This window comes from Hippopotamus amphibius, chromosome 3 (genome assembly GCF_030028045.1).
Source record: "Hippopotamus amphibius kiboko isolate mHipAmp2 chromosome 3, mHipAmp2.hap2, whole genome shotgun sequence".
NCBI classification, from domain to species: domain Eukaryota; kingdom Metazoa; phylum Chordata; class Mammalia; order Artiodactyla; family Hippopotamidae; genus Hippopotamus; species Hippopotamus amphibius.
The window spans coordinates 70,838,339-70,856,032 of record NC_080188.1 but is presented as its reverse complement, the minus strand read 5'-3'; the positions used below and the strand labels follow the sequence as shown (position 1 = coordinate 70,856,032).

The window sequence follows — 17,694 nt, the reverse complement described above, 5'->3', positions numbered from 1 at the left end:
ACTAAGCATTCACTATATTTTAGGCACTTCTATATTTCCTACTATGTGTATTATATGTAGTAACTCAAACAAATAATCTACTTTTTTCCCATTACCTATATTACTTAAAAAAATAATAAAAAAGACAAAGCATACCTAGCATCATGCCTGGCTCAAATTATATGCGCAATGCATAGTTATTATAATACTGTGTTAGTTAATATAGCTTAACAATAGCTTAACTATCCTTAGCAACATTGTCTTTCACTGGAGGCCTGAGCACCTTAGGGTCAGTCAACATAGAGGAAGGCACTGCTGTAAAAAGACAGCAAGTATTAGTGAAATAAAAAGTTCAGTGAGAAATATATCAGTCCAGTGACTTCGGTTTCAGTGTTAGTTTCCATGGCGACTCTCATCTTGAGAAAGGCTTTTACCATTTGCCTCTTCTTCCTTTTCATCAAACACTAGTAATGAACTCCTGAAAATGTAAACCTTAGGTGTAGAGACTAATGAAATAATTTGAGTATTTCAATAGGCATTGAAATTATAAACATTTTCTCTCCCCCAGAGGACTTCTGAGGCTATATTAGGAGTTGGCTTTGTTTTATTATTTTTGTCCAAAATTTGTATCAATATTGAAATGTGAATGATTGGAAGTCCATATTATATTTGTAGAAACTGTTGTAATTTTGGTTTTAAATTTAGATTTATTTCAGGACCTCTGTATGGGTTTTGTAAGCCAAGAGAATCCAGGGTCCTCCATATTCAGCTGACCTTGTTAGTTGGAAAGCAGGAGCCGCTTTGGTCTCACTGTGATAAGTGAGGGATGTGTCTCTTCAGGGACAGGGAAAGAGGAGTTAGCCCAAACTTCAAATGAGGGGTAAAATCAGTAGGTCAGTACTACATTGGGTAACAGGTCCTGCTTTAAGTGAATGATCATGGGATTCTACAGTTTTGTGTAGGAGCAAGGATCTCAGAATTGACATATATCCTTTTTAAACAAACAAAAAAATTATTTATTAATTTATTTCGGCTGCTCCGGGTCTTAGTTGCGGCATGCGGGATCTTTTAGTTGCAGCATGCAGATTTCTTAGTTGCGGCATGCGTGTGGGATTTAGTTCCCAGACTAGGGATTGAACCTGGGCCCCCTGCATTGCGAGTGCAGAGTCTTATAGGCTGGACCACCAGGGAAGTCCCAGAGTTCAGGTCTATTCTTTGGTTACTTTACCTACACATATTAATGAGAAAGTCTGAAGTCAGGTATATTCTTTGGTTACTTTACCTACATATATTAATGGAAAGGTCTAGACACTGGCTCTGTCCCTAATCTTGGGATGAATACCCTTAAGTAAGTGTTCAGGTAGGACCTTCACTCCAACAGAGGAAGCAGGTCCCGTCCTAACAGCAGTGATAGTTAACATTTATGGAGTACTTATCATGTGCCAGGCATTGTGCTTAGTACCTTCTTATATACCGTCCCATCAAGCCTCTTAATCACACAGGGTAAGTACTCTGGGTATTCTCAGGAGGAAACCTAGTCTCTGCGAGGCTGACGACCTCGCTCAGAGTCATAGCTCAGAAGTGGCCGAGTGAGGATTCCACTCCAGCGTGACTAGACTTCAAAACCTACGGTCTCTCCACTGTTGCTCTGCACACCGAAGAATATCATCCCACGGAGGGGCTGGTTTATTTTCCAAAAATCTTAGTGCCTCATGTGTCATCCAAGTGCCTAGGTGTCAAAGTAGAGCTGATGCTAGTTTCTTGAAGCCACTTGTAGCAGTACAGTCATTTGAAGCAGGAAGGTATTTGCTGCTGAGATTTCTTTTGTTTCAGTAAAACAAGAAAAAAAATACTATGGTAATGTTTCCTGCTGGAACTGTCTCTGCAATAGTCAGGTCCAGCTCTAAAACATGATTATGAATTCCTTCACAAGCTGTTTTTCAGCCTTACAATGTTATTTCCTGATCACTGACATTTGATATTCCAGACAGTGTTGTGAGAGGATTAGGACATAGCAGTCTCCCCAGAAACCGAGGCACAAGTAAGTCATTTGCCAGAAGTCGCCAAGTGCCCAAATTTGTCTAGGAGAAGAGAGGTACCAACTTGGAATCCTCAGTTCTTTTCCATTGCGCTGGTTTTAGGCAGGTGCTGCCTTCGTGTGGCCCCTGTGCTGTGAGTCCCCTGGATATCCTATGGTCTTCCTGGTGGAAACGTAAGAAGCCTATTCCATTTTCTTACCTTCCAGACACTCCTCAGTACATTGTGGTCTGGCTCTGTCCCCAACACTTCCTTAAAATTGCTCTACAGGACATCACCCAGAACCTTCTTATTGCTAAATAAATGAGAGATTCTCAGGCTTTACCTCTTTGCTAATTTTGATGGTGTTGACACATCCTACTTGAAACACACCCTCTCCTTGCCCACAGCTGTGTCGGCCATAGTTTGGTTTTCTTACCTCTTTGGCTGCTTCTTTTCAATTTCAGTGTCTTTTGTTCATCCTTTAAATACCGGTGGCCCTTGGGGTTTTATCCTAAGCCCTCTTCCTTTTGATTTTGCAGACACCCTCTGTGCAGCCTCAGTCACCCCTCTGGTTGCAGTGAAAACCTATCTGTGGCTGCTTTCTGCACAGGTCGGCTTGGTTCACATTTTCCTCTTGAGGTTCAGCCTTGCACATCCTGTTGCCGATTGATGTCCAACTCTCTGCCCTCCCCAACTCAACAGGTCTAAACCTGTCCCAAATGGAACTCATGAGCTCCATCCTTTCCCCATCGACACCTTCTGGTACAGTAAGTCCCCTACATACGAATGAGTTCCATTCCGAGAGTGTGTTCATAAGTCCAATTGGTTCGTAAGTCCAACAAAGTTAGCCTAGGTACTCAAGTAACACAATGGACTATATAGTACAATACTGTAATAGGCTTATAATACTTTTCACTTAAATAATACATAAAAAACAAACACAAAAAGTAAAGAAAACATGTTTAATCTTACAGTACAGTACCTTGAAGGGTACAGTAGTGCAGTACAACAGCTGGCATACAGGGGCTGGCATCGAGTGAACAGGCACGAAGAGTTACGGACTGGAGGAGGGAGAGGAGGTGGGAGATGGTAGAGCTGAAGCATCGTCAGCAACAGGAGATGAAGGGGCAGCTGCAATTTTACTCACGGCCGACGTTGATGGCGCAGGTTCTGGTTCCTTCGTAGATTCAGTTCTATCTACCCTCTTGAAAAAGCGACCCAGTGATGTCTAGGTAGTAGCTCTTTTTTTCTCATCATAGATGACACGGTAGCGCTGGATTGCATTTTGAATGGCTGCTGCAACCTTTGTGTACCGTCCTACGTTCAGGTTCTGAGCCTCAAAAGCTAACAGTGCCTCCTCAAATAAAGAAAATCCCCTTGCCATTTCCTGCGTTGTGAATCTCTTTGGTTCTTCAGTTACTTCTTCCCCTCATCTCTCTTCGTCCTATCTCTGGGCCTCCAGTTCCATCAGATCTTCATTAGTGAGTCCCTGGTGTTGCACAGCAAGGAGTTCAGTGTTATTAGAACGAGCAGCATCTACCATCTTTTCGCCTCAATCCACTCTCTCAATTATTTTCACTTTTATTTCCATCATTATCGCTTGGCGCTTCTTAGCAGTACCAGCTACATCACTGCTGCTTTTACGCTTGCTTCCGGACATCCTGGGCTTGAAATAAGGATACTGTACCACTCTACTCTATACAGTACTGTATACTAAAGTACACCAAAGCACAACCACTTGTAGAGGATGCACACACGTGACAGCATACGCCAGACATGTGAACTAACTTACGTGATTGGACATACGAAGGCATGTTTGCAGTTTTGAAAGTTCTCAGCTTGAAGGTTCATATGTAGGGGACTCCCTGTCGTCCTGTCTTGTCCGTCTCCGAGATCATCCTCCACTCCGTTGACTGAGCGGAAAGACGGGCTGTCATTCTCGATTCCTCTCTCTCCCCCTACTTCCCACGTCAAATGCACATAAATCCTGTCACAATAATGTAAATATTGCTTACTTAATATCTCCAAATTCCAGTGTTCTTTTTTGTGTAAGGAGATACTTCTGTCTACTCTATGGGATTGCTGTGAGGTTAAATTAGATGCTGTATCTTGCTCTCTGTTTGTGCCTGGCATGGGGCTGCCCACTGCATCCTGTGCTGCCCCATGTCTTGTGTTTCCCCTTGCTGCCAGATTTATATCTCGAATATGCAGATCCCATCATTTCACCATCTTCAGTGGGCTTCTAATCACTGTTAGGATAAAATCTAAACTTCTTGTCTGGTATTAAAGACCCTGCAGTACCTACCCTTACCCCCCATATTTCTCCAACCTTTTTTCTCCTTTTCCCTTCACATCTCATCTTAGATGTTATTTTTCTCCAGGAAGCCTTGGACAATCCCATTACTTTAGGGTAGGTTAGTTATTCTTTCTTCTTCAGGTTCATGGATCCTACCCCAGCACTTACCATGCCATACTGTAATTACTTATTTTTTTTTTTTTATCTGAAACTTGTAATAGTCTATGAGATCTGTTGTGAAGTTAGGGACTGGGTTTATCTCTGTCACCTTCTTTATTCCTGTAACTATCATAGTGTCTAGCATATAGTAGGTATTCAGGAAGTATTTGTTAAATAAATGAATAACGTCAACCTTTTACAATACATTTTATACCAGTATAACTTTTAAAATTATTTCAGTCAACTTAGGTGTCTCATTTAATTCAAAGTAAGCCGGCAATCCATTTATTTGATGTAGACACATTAATAAAAAAATAGTAGAAAAGAAACAGTAAGTTAAAATTGAACCTGTGTGTCATATCAATAGAAGGGAATAATAAAGTTTTTGTTTCTTCTAATTTCTGAAATTTTGAGAATTTTTTTGTCATAATTTAGACTCATTTTCTCCATCACACATAGCTGGTAATTTTTAGGGCAGCTTGGAAACACTGGTGTCAGTATTAGTTTATTTGTAGTATCAGGGCCCTACTGAGCTGATGCTGGGCAAGTTTTATAGAATGAGCAAAGCAACTTGTGAGTAGAAAATTTGATTCTTCAGAGTTCTTGGTAAATAAGTCTCAGGTTATCAATTTGTATTTTTCAGAATTATATTCAGACACTATTAGTTTCTAATCTTTCATTCACTTCCCTTTCATTAATCTGTCATGTTAGTGGTTGTTATAAGTTGAGGGACTTATGTGTCTGAAGCTTTGCTAGGAGTTGAGGAAGATATGAAATAATACATCTCTCTAGATGTTCGTGATCTTATTAAAGAGATATCCATTTTTCATGAACAGATGGTAATACAAGGAAGCACACAATAAATGCTAAACATGTAAATCCTATGGGCTTGGGAGTCTAGAGAGCAGAGCAGTATTAAGCAGAAGCAGTGGGGCCAAATGTAGGAAAGACAGCAGTTGGATACTTTGAGAATCTCAGGATTCTAGGTAGGGATCATGGGGCATGCAAAGTCACAGTGAAGGCAAAATACAAGACATTAGAATTGCTTGGTTAGAACAGAGAGTTTAAATATGGTTTTGCAGGAGAGCAAAAGGAGGAAGGAAAGTTGGAGACAGATAATTCTTCAATGTTAGGTCTTTAGACTCTTGGCAGAAGGAAAGGTTTCTTTTTTTTGGTGTGCGTCTTGGGGGCCAGTTTGAGCAGAAGAGTGACAATGGCAACATTTCAGTAGAAAAGTCTTGCACACGTGTAGGGGTGGGGTAAGGATAAACAGGATGAGAGATGTATTGGATGAGATTGGTGAGAGGTTCCCAACTGGTCAGTTAAATGGCATGTAAGGGCCCGTCTGTCATTCTTATGCTCTAGACCAAACCTTTTGGTCTCAGGACCCTTTTGTACTCTCAAAAATTATTGACGACACCAGTACACTAAAGTACATGTGGTTTACATCTATTCATATCTACTATTATAGAAATTAGTGTTAAGAAAAATCTAAAATATTTATTTAGTATATAAAAAATAACAGTAATAAGCCCATACCATGTTAACATTTTTTTAAATGAAAAATAACTGTATTTACCATGACAAAAAATTAGTGAGAAGAATGACATTGTCTTACATTTTTGCAAACCTCTAATGTCTGGCTTAGTCAAAGATAGTTGGATTCTTATATGTGTTTCTGTATTCAGTCAGTTGTGACATGTTCTTTAGCCTCTGGGATATCCATTGTTTACTCATGAAAGAATGAGCGTGAAAAAGGAAAATGCAATTTTAGCATTATTATGAAAAGCATTTTGACCTTGCATATTCTCTAGCAGGGTCTTGGTAACCCTTGGGGGGTCCCTGGACAGCACTTTGAGAACCACTGTGCTAAAGGATTGTGATATGATTGGGCCTGTGATGGACAAGGTCATTCCACGTATGCAGAGGTTAGATGACTTTGGAGGATGAGCTCGCTTCTTGTGGCATCTACCCCAGCCTTGAGTTGGATAAGGGGCAAGCCTTTCACACTTTATCCCCCTGGGAACTTAGTGGGGAGCCCTTGGCAAGAAGCAAGGCTGAAAGATCTTTTGATCTTGGCAGCAAATGGGAAGGGGCCCAGGGGACTATCTTACAGGTGACGGAAAACAAGGTGGCCCCAGCCCCTGGAGGCAGGTCAGGGTCTGGAAGTCAGGAATCCAGATTATTTGTGCTCTGACACCACACCAGGCTTGGCCTTGAGAAACTGCACGTAGGGTAGGGCAGGGCTGAGAAACTTGTCAGTAGCTGTGGTTAAGTCAGAAAATTTTTTAAACCTCTTTTAAAGAGTGTATCACAGCTTTTAAACTTTCTTTTACTTTAGTAAAAATTAAAAAAAAAATCCAGCCTGTCTTAATTGTGTTTGGAGGAATTTGGAAAAAGTTTAGAAAACCCCCATGATTTAACTTTATTGTCCTAATTGAAGCAGAAACACATGCATGTTGTCTAAAACTTTGGCAAATACAGAGAAGCAGAAAAGAAAAAACAAAAAAATCGCCCATAATGTCACCACCCAGAGGTAAATACTGTTAACATTTTGAAGCATAAATCTCCAGGTTTTATTTAACCTTATTTATTTATTTATTTATTAACAATATTTATTTATTTATTATTTTTGGGGGGGTACACCAAGTTCAATCATCTGTTTTTATACCCATATCCCCGTATTCCCTCCCTCCCTCAACTCCCCCCCCACCCTCCCTCGAGTCCCCCCCACCCTCCCCGCCCCAGTCCTCTAAGGCATCTTCCATCCTCCAGTTGGACTCCCTTTGTTATACAACAACTTCCCACTGGCTATTTTACAGTTGGTAGTATATATATGTCTGTGCTACTCTCTCGCTTCGTCTCAGCTTCCCCCTCACCCCCCGCCCCCCCAAACCTCGAGTTCTCCAGTCCATCCTCTGCATCTGCGTCCTTGTTCTTGTCACTGAGTTCATCAGTACCATTTTTAGATTCTGTATATGTGAGTTAGCATACAATATTTGTCTTTCTGTTTCTGACTTACTTCACTCTGTATGACAGACTCTAGGTCTATCCACCTCATTACATATAGCTCCATCTCATCCCTTTTTATACCTGAGTAATATTCCATTGTATATATATGCCACATCTTCTTTATCCATTCATTTGTTGATGGGCATTTAGGTTGCTTCCATGTCCTGGCTGTTGTAAAGAGTGCTGCAATAAACATTATGGTACAAGTTTCTTTTCGGATTTTGGTTTTCTTTGGGTATATGCCCAGGAGTGGGATGACTGGATCATATGGTAGTTCTATTTGTAGTTTTTTAAGGAACCTCCAAATTGTTTTCCGTAGTGGCTGTACCAACTTACAGTCCCACCAACAGTGCAGGAGAGTTCCCTTTTCTCCACACCCTCTCCAACATTTGTTGTTTCCAGATTTTGTGATGATGGAATTTAACCTTATTTAGAGCAGTGGTATTATTCTATACATATTGTTTTGTAATAATCTGCTTTTTTCCCTTAACAATGAATCATAAAATAAAGCATCTTTCTCCTTTAAATACTATATCCAGGAAAGGCTCTTTTTGTCTGCTCTTAAGGAAGAGCTTTGAGAGTGTGTATGTGCGTGTGTGCGTGTGTGCGCGCGTGCGCGTGCACGCACGCACCTGTGTAAATACATGTGGGAGGGGGATGCATCAGCACCATAGTGGCTTCAGCAAGAACTGTAAGAAAACCTGCTGGAAAAAATGCAAAAACAAATCTTGGGGAAACAGAGTCGGGATCACTTGATTAGCCACCTCTTACACCTTAGAAGATCATCTTTCTAGAATGTCCTTTGCGTAGACCTTAGAAAACTCTTTTATCATGGTGAAATAATCATGAGTAAACTTTTAAGGAGAAAATTGGGAAAAAGTTCAAGAGAAAGTTGGTAGAGGGTGATTGAGCACATATATATGTTGTGCAATATCAAGGCGGTTTGGAAGTGGTATGCCAGTTCCTTGTAACTGTGGTTGGGTAGTTTCCATTATTGCGTCAGTAACAAACTTGGAAGTGATGCCCACGGTCACCTCTGCTTTGCTGTTCCTGCTGCCAGTGCGGAACATTTAAATCACCAGTTCCTTGACATGCGGTCACCCCTGAAGGGTAAAGTTAATGGGACTGTTCACTAGTTTCAAGGTTGGAAATGGCTCCAAATTGTTAACCTCAAACCACCCTTTTAAACTTGAAATACGTAAATTGTCCTCTTGGGATCTTTGGCCAGTTGCCATAGTTGAAACTTTCTTGTGTATACTTCATCTTCTTTTGTTTTTTTTATAATTTTGTTTAGGTTGCTACTATGAACCTAACCTGGTTTTGCAATTGGTTTTAAAAACTACTGTGAAGACAAGTGAGGGGTTCATTCATTCATTTACTAATTCATTCATTCAACAAGTATTTACTAAGTCCTGCTGTGTGCCAGGCATACAGTATTATATTTTTAGTATTAGCATTAGTAAATGCTAAGGTAGATATGAGCTCAAGGAATCCAGAAGTTTCTTTCCCATTACATAATTATTTAGGGTCTTCATCGTTTCCTCCTAATACACTCCTAACAATCTGAGACCAGTTCCTGGCCTCACAGTTGTATGGTTATGTGATGGTAGCTTAGGTGGATGAAACAACAAGTTGGCTTCTCTGCTTGAACTGTGAGAATACTGGATTTAAAAAAAGTGTGTGTGGCTCAGTTACTTGACACCCCAAAGGAACTGACTGGACTTGATGTTTCGTTCTAATTTCAATCGTCACTGAGTCTAAATGCACCCAGAGAGCTCAGCCACACCTATAGCAGTGTCCTTATTCGGAACGTGAGCTGCTCAGCTTCCACAGAGTCACAGTCCGCGCAAAGCAGAATCTGAAACCATTTCTGGGGTGACTTTTGAGTGGGATGATGTTTCATTTGAGGCATAGTGTGAAGGCCTAGGCTTAATGGGTACAGGATCAGATGGCCCTATTGCTTTGTATTATTTAGTGGATGCCATTTGACTAGATAGCCAAGTAGAGAAGACAGCCCACGTGTTGGAAAAAGGAAGAAGGATGGAGAAGCTTATTTTTTTTGTTATCGCACAGGTTCTAGATGTAGCATTCCTTTGCTAGATTTAAAAATGGCTTTTACATAGTTACTTTATATATCAATTAGGACTCTTTCAATTGTAAGTAAAAGCCACTTAAGTGAAATTAGCCTAAGTCAAAAAGGAAATTCATTGGCTCAGGTAACTGAAGAGTCAAGGGACAGAACCAGCTTTAGGCACCGTTGTATCCCTGTGCTTAGTGGTGGTATTGGATACCTGCCTTTCTCTGCTTATTAGTTCACCTTCTTTCACGTGGTGGAAAAGTGGCCTAAGGAGACCATAGACTTCTAGCAATCCTAGTGGAAGAAGATTTCTTCAGTAGCTCCACCAGAGAGTGGACACGTGTGGGTCCTATGTTCACTGGTCAGCTCCAACTAAATCACGTAGAGGGAGGCTCCCATCGCAGGCAGGTGGTCTGTTACGGGATGATGGGGAGGGGATCTCAGGCAGGCAAAAACGACAAGCATTCATTGGCCTTAATTATGTCTTATGTTTTGGGCTTATCTCGCTCTATCTTATTCTGTGGCTCCCTTTCCTGCTTTTGCACAAATCATATATGTATTCCCAAAGCTTTTCTCTTCTTTCTATATTCTTTCTCCTGATGATCTCCTTCACACCCACTTAGCTGTTATCTCCTTAGAGAAGACAGCCACATCCTTACCTCTGGCCTCTAGCTTTCTCAGAGAAAGCCCACTCATCATTTCCATCTGGTGTCCCACAGGCAGGCATTGCAACTTGAAATGTCTAAAATGGAACTTGCCACCATCCTCCGAAAACTAGGTTCTCTAATCCCACCATAGCAACATCCTCTTCCTACTTACCTGGAATTCTAACCGCAAAGTTGTTTTTGACTGTTTCCTCTGCATATTATTTCCGCTTTATATAAACTCTCATAGTTCTTTATCATTACTTTATCACTTTCTCTCTGGTTTTATAGATACTGGTGTATCTGATTTATTTCTGCCAAAATTACTTAGGTTTCTCGATGGCAGGTATGACGACGTATTTATCTTTGTACTATTTTGTCACCCTCCAGCTTCCCCTGCCTGCCACTTCTCCCGTCAGTGTCATACCCAGAATTTTATGATGCAATAAATATTTGTTGAATGAAGGAAAGAATTTATGTGATGCGTAGTATAATTATATGGTTATTATACTTGGTATTGTTAAAGAAAATCAGAGTCTGACAGTAAGGTCATAAAAACTGGTTTTATTCAAGAACTATTGCAATAGAGGAAAAGGGACTTCAGTATAGAATTAGGCTCAGTTCTGAATACATCGTGGACAAGTGGGGATTATAGCCAAGCAGAGTGGGGGTCAGTGGATGGGAAATTACCAAGAGGAAACATCAGGGGTAGGGAGGGATTTTGGTTAAATAGACCTAACAGGATTCCTGCTCAAGCCAGGGTAATCAGATATCAGGGTAAGGAATGAGGAATTTGACCAGACGTTGAGGACATTCAGATAATATCAAATATCAAGGGTAGGAGGTTCTCTCTAGACAGACATATGCAGGATTCTTGCTAAAACTGGGCAGCGCCGGCCCTACAAGGATGGCTGCAAGGCCAAACTACAGGACTTAGAAAAACCTGACTAAAGTTATTCAGGTAGAAAGTCTGAGTAATTATTTAAGCTATATAATCTCAAATCTTGCCTAACTCCTTGGCATTTATTATAAGCAGATTTCCACTGTATAAAATGTTGAGGGAGGAACTTGCCCTAATCATGCAGCCTTCCCCCATCCTCTCTTTGCACTGGGCTCCAGTGTCCCTACAAAGAAATGTCTGGAAGAGAAGCAAAAAAAATCTCTGACTAGTCAGCACTGGTGGAAGATGGAGTAGGGGAAACAATATATGGAAGTATCTGCTAAATGATTTTGAATATAATTTGGGGTCTTGTTAATGAGATGCATCTAAATCCCTTTACCTCTACCACTGCTTTACTTTGGTACTTTGTGTGTATAAGGCCCATTTGAGATCATCTTAATGTGTAAGAGACTAGCAAATAGGAGATTAACTCAACATTTAGAAAATGTCTTTAAGAATAAGTCCACCCACTGTGCATTAGTGCATCTGCTGGCTGGAGGTTGCCTCTCCTGGCACAGAGCTCAAAGGGCCACGGCAAACACCAGGGCGGTGTTCTCGAGAACAGCAGTGCTGTAAGAACAAATAGATGGGAAGAAGAAAAGCCAGGACAGAAATGTGAAGGAGCCGGTGACAGCACACGGAAGCAGACCCTCTTCAGGTTAATCACCCTGAGCTGTCTTCTGAGGAGCCCCTGTGGGTCACACCAGTTTCATAGTTCATTCATTGTTTGTTTTGGAGGAGAAGGGGTGTGTTTGAGAGGATGTTTGATTTTCCTCAGTGGTTCTACCGGTTTGGTTTCCACGATCACTGCTCAGGCCCTGGGTGCTTATCCTGTTTGTCTCTGCTCTGGGAAACACTGCCCTTTCTTAGACAACTGCTTTCTTTGTGTCAGGTTCAACTTTGTTAAATCAAAGCGTAATAAAAATCAGTATTGTTTAAAGCCAAATAGCGTGCAGTGTAAAACTATTTGCATCCCACTTGCTGGTAGATAGCTATTTAATTCAACTAATTAATGAATTTATTTTCACTCATAACTTCGCTCCTTTATTTTTATTTATTTTTTAAATTAAAATATAGTCGACGTACAATATTATGTTAGTTTTAGGTGTCCTACGTAGTGATTTGACGTTTGCAGACATTATGAAATGATCACCGTGATAAGTGGTTACCATCTGTCCCCACACAAAGTTATTACAGTATTATTGACCATGTTCCTTATGCTGTATATTACAACCCCATGGCTAATTTATTTCATAACTGGAGGTTTATACCTCTTAATCCTCTACACCTGTTTCACACGCCCCCCCCCCCCCCCCCCGTTTTCTGAAGGCAGATAGCTAATTTAAATAAAGGAGGCCTGTCATTCATTCAGTTTTGTCACACTGTCAGTAGTCTATCCTCATTCTAAAATCATAAAGCAAGGCCTAGAGTTTTGTCATCTCTCTACCTTTTTGTTGTTTCTGAACAGATCATCAAGACTCTCTCAGCTATCTTACAATATTGATTACATCTTCCCTGACTGCATTTTTTCCCCCTAACATATGTAGGAGAGTGTCTTTAATGATGTACAACGGGCAGTCTGGTCTGGGCATCCTTAAGGATAGTGACTTTATAACTTGACTGCTATTTATAGTAAAAAATGAGCTTTGTGTTGTGGTCCAGTATACACGTGCATGGGTATGTATAAAGTGTAACTGAAACAAAAGTTTGAGTAAGCAATACTTACTCTTGTTACGTGTGATACACTCTACAATTTCTATTGTATTGTTTTTTACTTACAAAATGCTGATTATGATGTTGTAAGTGGATTTCCTGATCCCCTATTCGGTCACAGTTAAGAGTGTAAAAGGAACTACTTAAGAGTCATCAAGTTTTAGGAATTTTTAGCTTGTTAATTCTGAGAAGACTTTGCAAACTGTCTGTGGGCAGCTTCCCTTTCTTTCCTATTTTGTAGTTGGAGGAGCTTCCTTGCAGGGAAACAGTGCTGCTTTGAGTTCATACTTCTGCACCTATTTATTCCTGGAATCACGCAGTGGGGCAGTCAAGCCACATGAACTCAGTAATTTTTTGGTTTTCTTTGGTCTCACCACACAGCTTGTGGTGCCAGGGAATTCCCTGGACTCCATAATTTTTGAACCTAGCAATTATGCTCTTGCGTGTCTTCATGGTAATGAATAAACTATACCTACTTTCTCTCCCCCAGTTGGCTCTCAAGCTATTTTCTCCCTCCATTGGTTTATTATCACTTATTCTTGGCCTTAGGGAAGCCTGTTAACAGAGCATTGAGTGTACTGTCTCCTCTTCTAGGGATGGCACACAGCTGTCACTATCATGAACCCAAAGCAGAGTTTGGGTTCAATAAAGAACAGCTTTAGGCACATACTTAGACATTAAAAAGAAAAGATGTCTAAATGTGCATTTTCTTTAAGGCAATTGAAGTCTTAGCTTTTGACAACTCCACACATTTTGATGTATTTGATGTTTTTTCGTCTTTCCTTCATGATCAGTTGTGTTCTCTTTTTACCAAATCTTACATTTTTAATTTGATTGTTTCTGTTGTGAAGGGAACTACAGCACTTTATGATCAAGCAATTAGCAACAACTTTTGAGTTCTTGCTATGGTTCATAGTGTATCAGTGAGCTCAGGCTGCCATACAAAATACTGCAGCCCAGGTGGCTCAAACAACAGAAATGTATTTTCTCACAGACTGGAGACTGGAAGTCCAAGATCAAGGTGCCAGAAGGGTTGGTGTCTGGTAAGAGCTCTCTCCTTGGATTGCAAATGGCTGCTTTCTTGCTGTGTCCTCACATGAAAGAGAGAGGGAGAGAACAAGGAAGCACTTTGGTGTCTCTTCTTATGAAGCCACTAATCCAGTTGGAGCAGGGCCTCATCCTCATGACTTTATCTGATCCTAGTTACCTTCCAAAGGCCCCATGACCAAATATCATCACCTTGGGGGTTAGGGCTTCAGTATGTATATATTTTGGGGAGGACACAGTCCAGTCCAGAGCACAAAGCTAAGGTCTTAGTGGGATTTAAATATTGGCTGAAGTATGCAAAGAAATGTTCTTTGCACTTATTAAAGATAGACTTTTTTCTTTGAGTGAATGGGTATTTTTCATACTCTATAATTCTCATAACATTTATTAGCAATAGTAACACATTTAATTTCTTTTATAGTCTTCTTAATAATGCAAGTATATAGAAGAAAGTTTACAGTTAAAATGTGTCCAAGAGTGAAACGATACTTTTAAAAAGTTATTTCTGCTGAGAACTTCTTTCTAATGCAGATTCTATTCCTTATTAATAGTTAAATGAATTTCTAAACAGCCCAGCACCATTTTCAAAACTTTGTTTTATATAGAAAAAGCTACCCACCATCACTGAGAATAATAGATATTTTAGCAAACAATGATTTTTTCTAAAGACTTATTTTAAAACAACTTTTACATATTGAGATTATCATCCCAGTCTAGGATGGATGAGTTTCTTAACCATGAAATTGTAAGGGAACCAGGTGTGTTTGTCTACAAGAAACACTGTACAGAGGTACTCCAATAGTCTCCACAAAATACCTATTCAGAGACAGAAGACTGAGGATATAGAATTGTTTTAAAGCTCTTTGTGTGAATTGCTATTGGTGCACTGTTAATATTTTTAAAGTCCTCAAAAACCCCCAAACCGGTTCTTATGTTTTGGCTGCTATAGGTAGACTGTTGATCAAGAGATTATTATTATTATTATTATTTTTTGCCATTTTTCTAGTTTCTAGGTTTAAAGAGGTGTGACTTGCTTTATAATTGCAGAGGTCTATACATTTTTATAGTGGGCTTTTGTATAAGAGGTAGTGTTTTGCGTGTCGAGGAAGTATTCTGTGTCTCTTTACAGTATCATTGCTTGTAGACTTTCATTATGCTGACACACATATGTTTACTTTGTTTCTTCTATTTCAGTGTTTATCAGCTGAAGAGATCTTTTCCCTTCATGGCTTTTCAAATGCTACACAGATCACCAGCTCAAACTTCTCTGTCATCTGTCCAGCAGTCTTACAGCAATTGAACTTTCACCCTTGCGAGAATCGGCCCAAACACAAAACAAAACCAAGTCTTTCAGAGGGTAAGTTGGAAGCTTTTTCTCCCATTTGTTTGAAAAATCTGTGGGCTAGTCTGAAATGAAATTAAGGTGCTTCTTGTTCTGCTTTATCGCTCTTAATTAATCTACAGAGAATCCCTTGGTAAAAAATACTTGTATTCTGGAAGTCTTTAGAATAAGCATGATTAGAACTCATTTAAGCTTCAGAAGTTATGCCCTTCTATCTATGCAGTCAAAATTTTACTTGGTACCAACTGAAAATTTTATAAAATTCAGTTCTTAATTTTAAACAATACATGTTTTATGCTGTGTATATTGGATGGCACATTCACTCTTTGGGTCATAATTGGTCAATATCCATTGCTTTGAACTTATACTATTTTAAAACCTGTCAATATATCTGTCATTGTCATTAAAGAGTTAAGGGAACTAGTGTGGTTCTAGATTAAATCTTAAGATATGAGTTATTACTGCTTTAATTTTCATAAATGAAAGAAAGTGCCAGTGACTCTTTTAAGTGCCTGTAGTGGTGTTGCCATAGATATTGCATTAAAAAATAATCTGTAAAGAAGACTTTAAATATAAGAAAATAAATGTATCTTACTATAGAGTTCACATACTTAATGAAACACGTAGAAGAGTTCTTTCACCAATGAGATAATCCAGTTGTCGAGGGGCTATGGGCTAGCTCTGTGCAATTTCTTGGCATTCTCAAATTGTTACCTGCCCTACGTGAGTATTTGAAGTCTCATTGTTTTGGTTCCTTTATTCTCTGTGTATTAAGGATTCAGTAATGAACAAGAAGAAAAATTCCCTGCCCTCTTAGGGCTTATAATGTAGTGGAGAAAAGAAATAGGAAACATTTATACAAACAAGCAAATAAATTATATAATTTCATGAGTGATAAATGCTATGAAGAAAATAAAGTAGGTAAAGGATAGGAGATGGTGGGTGAATGTGACTTTAGGTGGGTCAAGGGAGGCCTCTTGGATGAGATTACATTTGACCAGCGTGCTCACAGAGGAGAGGGAGAGGGCCATGACTAGATCTTCTCTGGGGGACAGCATTCTTGGTCCAGGGAACAGCAGCATAAACTTGGGGATGAGCTTGGCATGTGTAAGGGACCGCGAGGAACCGTGTGTGTCTGGAGCACAGTGAGTGGGAAGGAGAGGAGGAGATGGTGGCCAGGGGCCAGATAGGGTGGGCTTGTAGGGGGCTGGTAAACTGAGTGAATTTTATTCTGAATGTGGTATGAAGACACTGTAGGTCCGTTCTCTCTACGTCTGCATCTTTATTCTTGCCCTGCCACTGGGTTCATCAGTACCATTAGGTGTAGAGAACGGACTTGAAGACATGGGGTTGGGGGAAGGGGAAGCTGGGACGAAGTGAGAGCGTAGCATTGACATATATACACTACCAAATGCAAAATAGATAGCTAGTGGGAAGATGCTGTATAACACAGGGAGATCAACTCGATGATGGGTGATGACTTAGAGGGGTGGGATAGGGAGGGTGGGAAGGAGGCTCAAGAAGGAGAGGATATGGGGATATATGTATAAATACAGCTGATTCACTTTGTTGTACAGCAGCAACTGGCACAACAGTGTAAAACAATTATACTCTGATAAAGAGCTGAAAAAAGAAAAGACACTGTAGGGTTCTAAACAGGGGAGTGATGTGATTTTATTTGGGTGTGCAGAAGATTATTCTACCTGCAATTTGAAGAATAAACTGTTATGGGGCAAGAGCAGAAGCAAGGAGATGGGTCGGGGGCTGTTGCCGGGGTTGGTGCTCAGCCTGATGGGGGCTTGGTCTAAGGTGGAGGTGGAGAAGTGAGGAGACGTGGTCAGATTCAGGATGGATTTTGGTGACTGCTAATGTGGTTTGCCTCTGCACTGGATGTATGGGAGGGAAAAATGAATCAAAGTTTAAGCCCCCTATCTTGCGATGGACAGGACTGGGGAGGAGCACTTTGTTGTGGAGGAAGCGAGTGGTGAAGACCAACAGTATAATTTTGGGTGCAGTTAGCCTGACGTTGACATAGACCCACAAGGGGAGATGTCCAGTAGGCAGTGGTACACATATATTTGGAGCTCAGTGAATAGATGGAGGCTGGAGATTTGTCATCTTCAAGATGGCATTTGGAGCCACTGGTCTGAGTGAGCACATCTAATGTGAATATAGATAGAGAATATAAAGAGAGTAAAGTTGGAAAAGAAAAGGGAAGCCTCAACAAAGGAAGTACCTATTTTACTAACTTTTGGATTCCTATGTGTATATGTGAGTATTTTGATCTCACTGTATATGAATAACAGGGATAATATCAAAGACAAAAATAATGTTAATAGCCAACTTTTAAGTAGTGCTTGCTATAACAGATTCTTTTCCAAGTTCTTTCATATGTTAACTCAATTAATTTCTGGACAGCTGTGTGATGAACAGGTATTCCCATTTTACAGCCAAGGAAACCAAGAT

General features: G+C 40.2%; 1 protein-coding gene across 4 annotated transcripts in view; it reads left to right on the top strand.

Moving 5' to 3' along the window:
• The window catches only part of SLC39A8 (solute carrier family 39 member 8), a 72,910-nt gene that overhangs the window by 9,113 nt on the left and 46,103 nt on the right, over positions 1-17,694 (top strand). For all 4 annotated transcript variants that reach the window (XM_057729630.1, XM_057729626.1, XM_057729629.1 and 1 more), the window contains one exon: positions 15,081-15,243. In XM_057729630.1, coding sequence (XP_057585613.1) covers positions 15,081-15,243 — 163 coding nt within the window. The remainder of the gene's footprint in view (positions 1-15,080; positions 15,244-17,694) is intronic.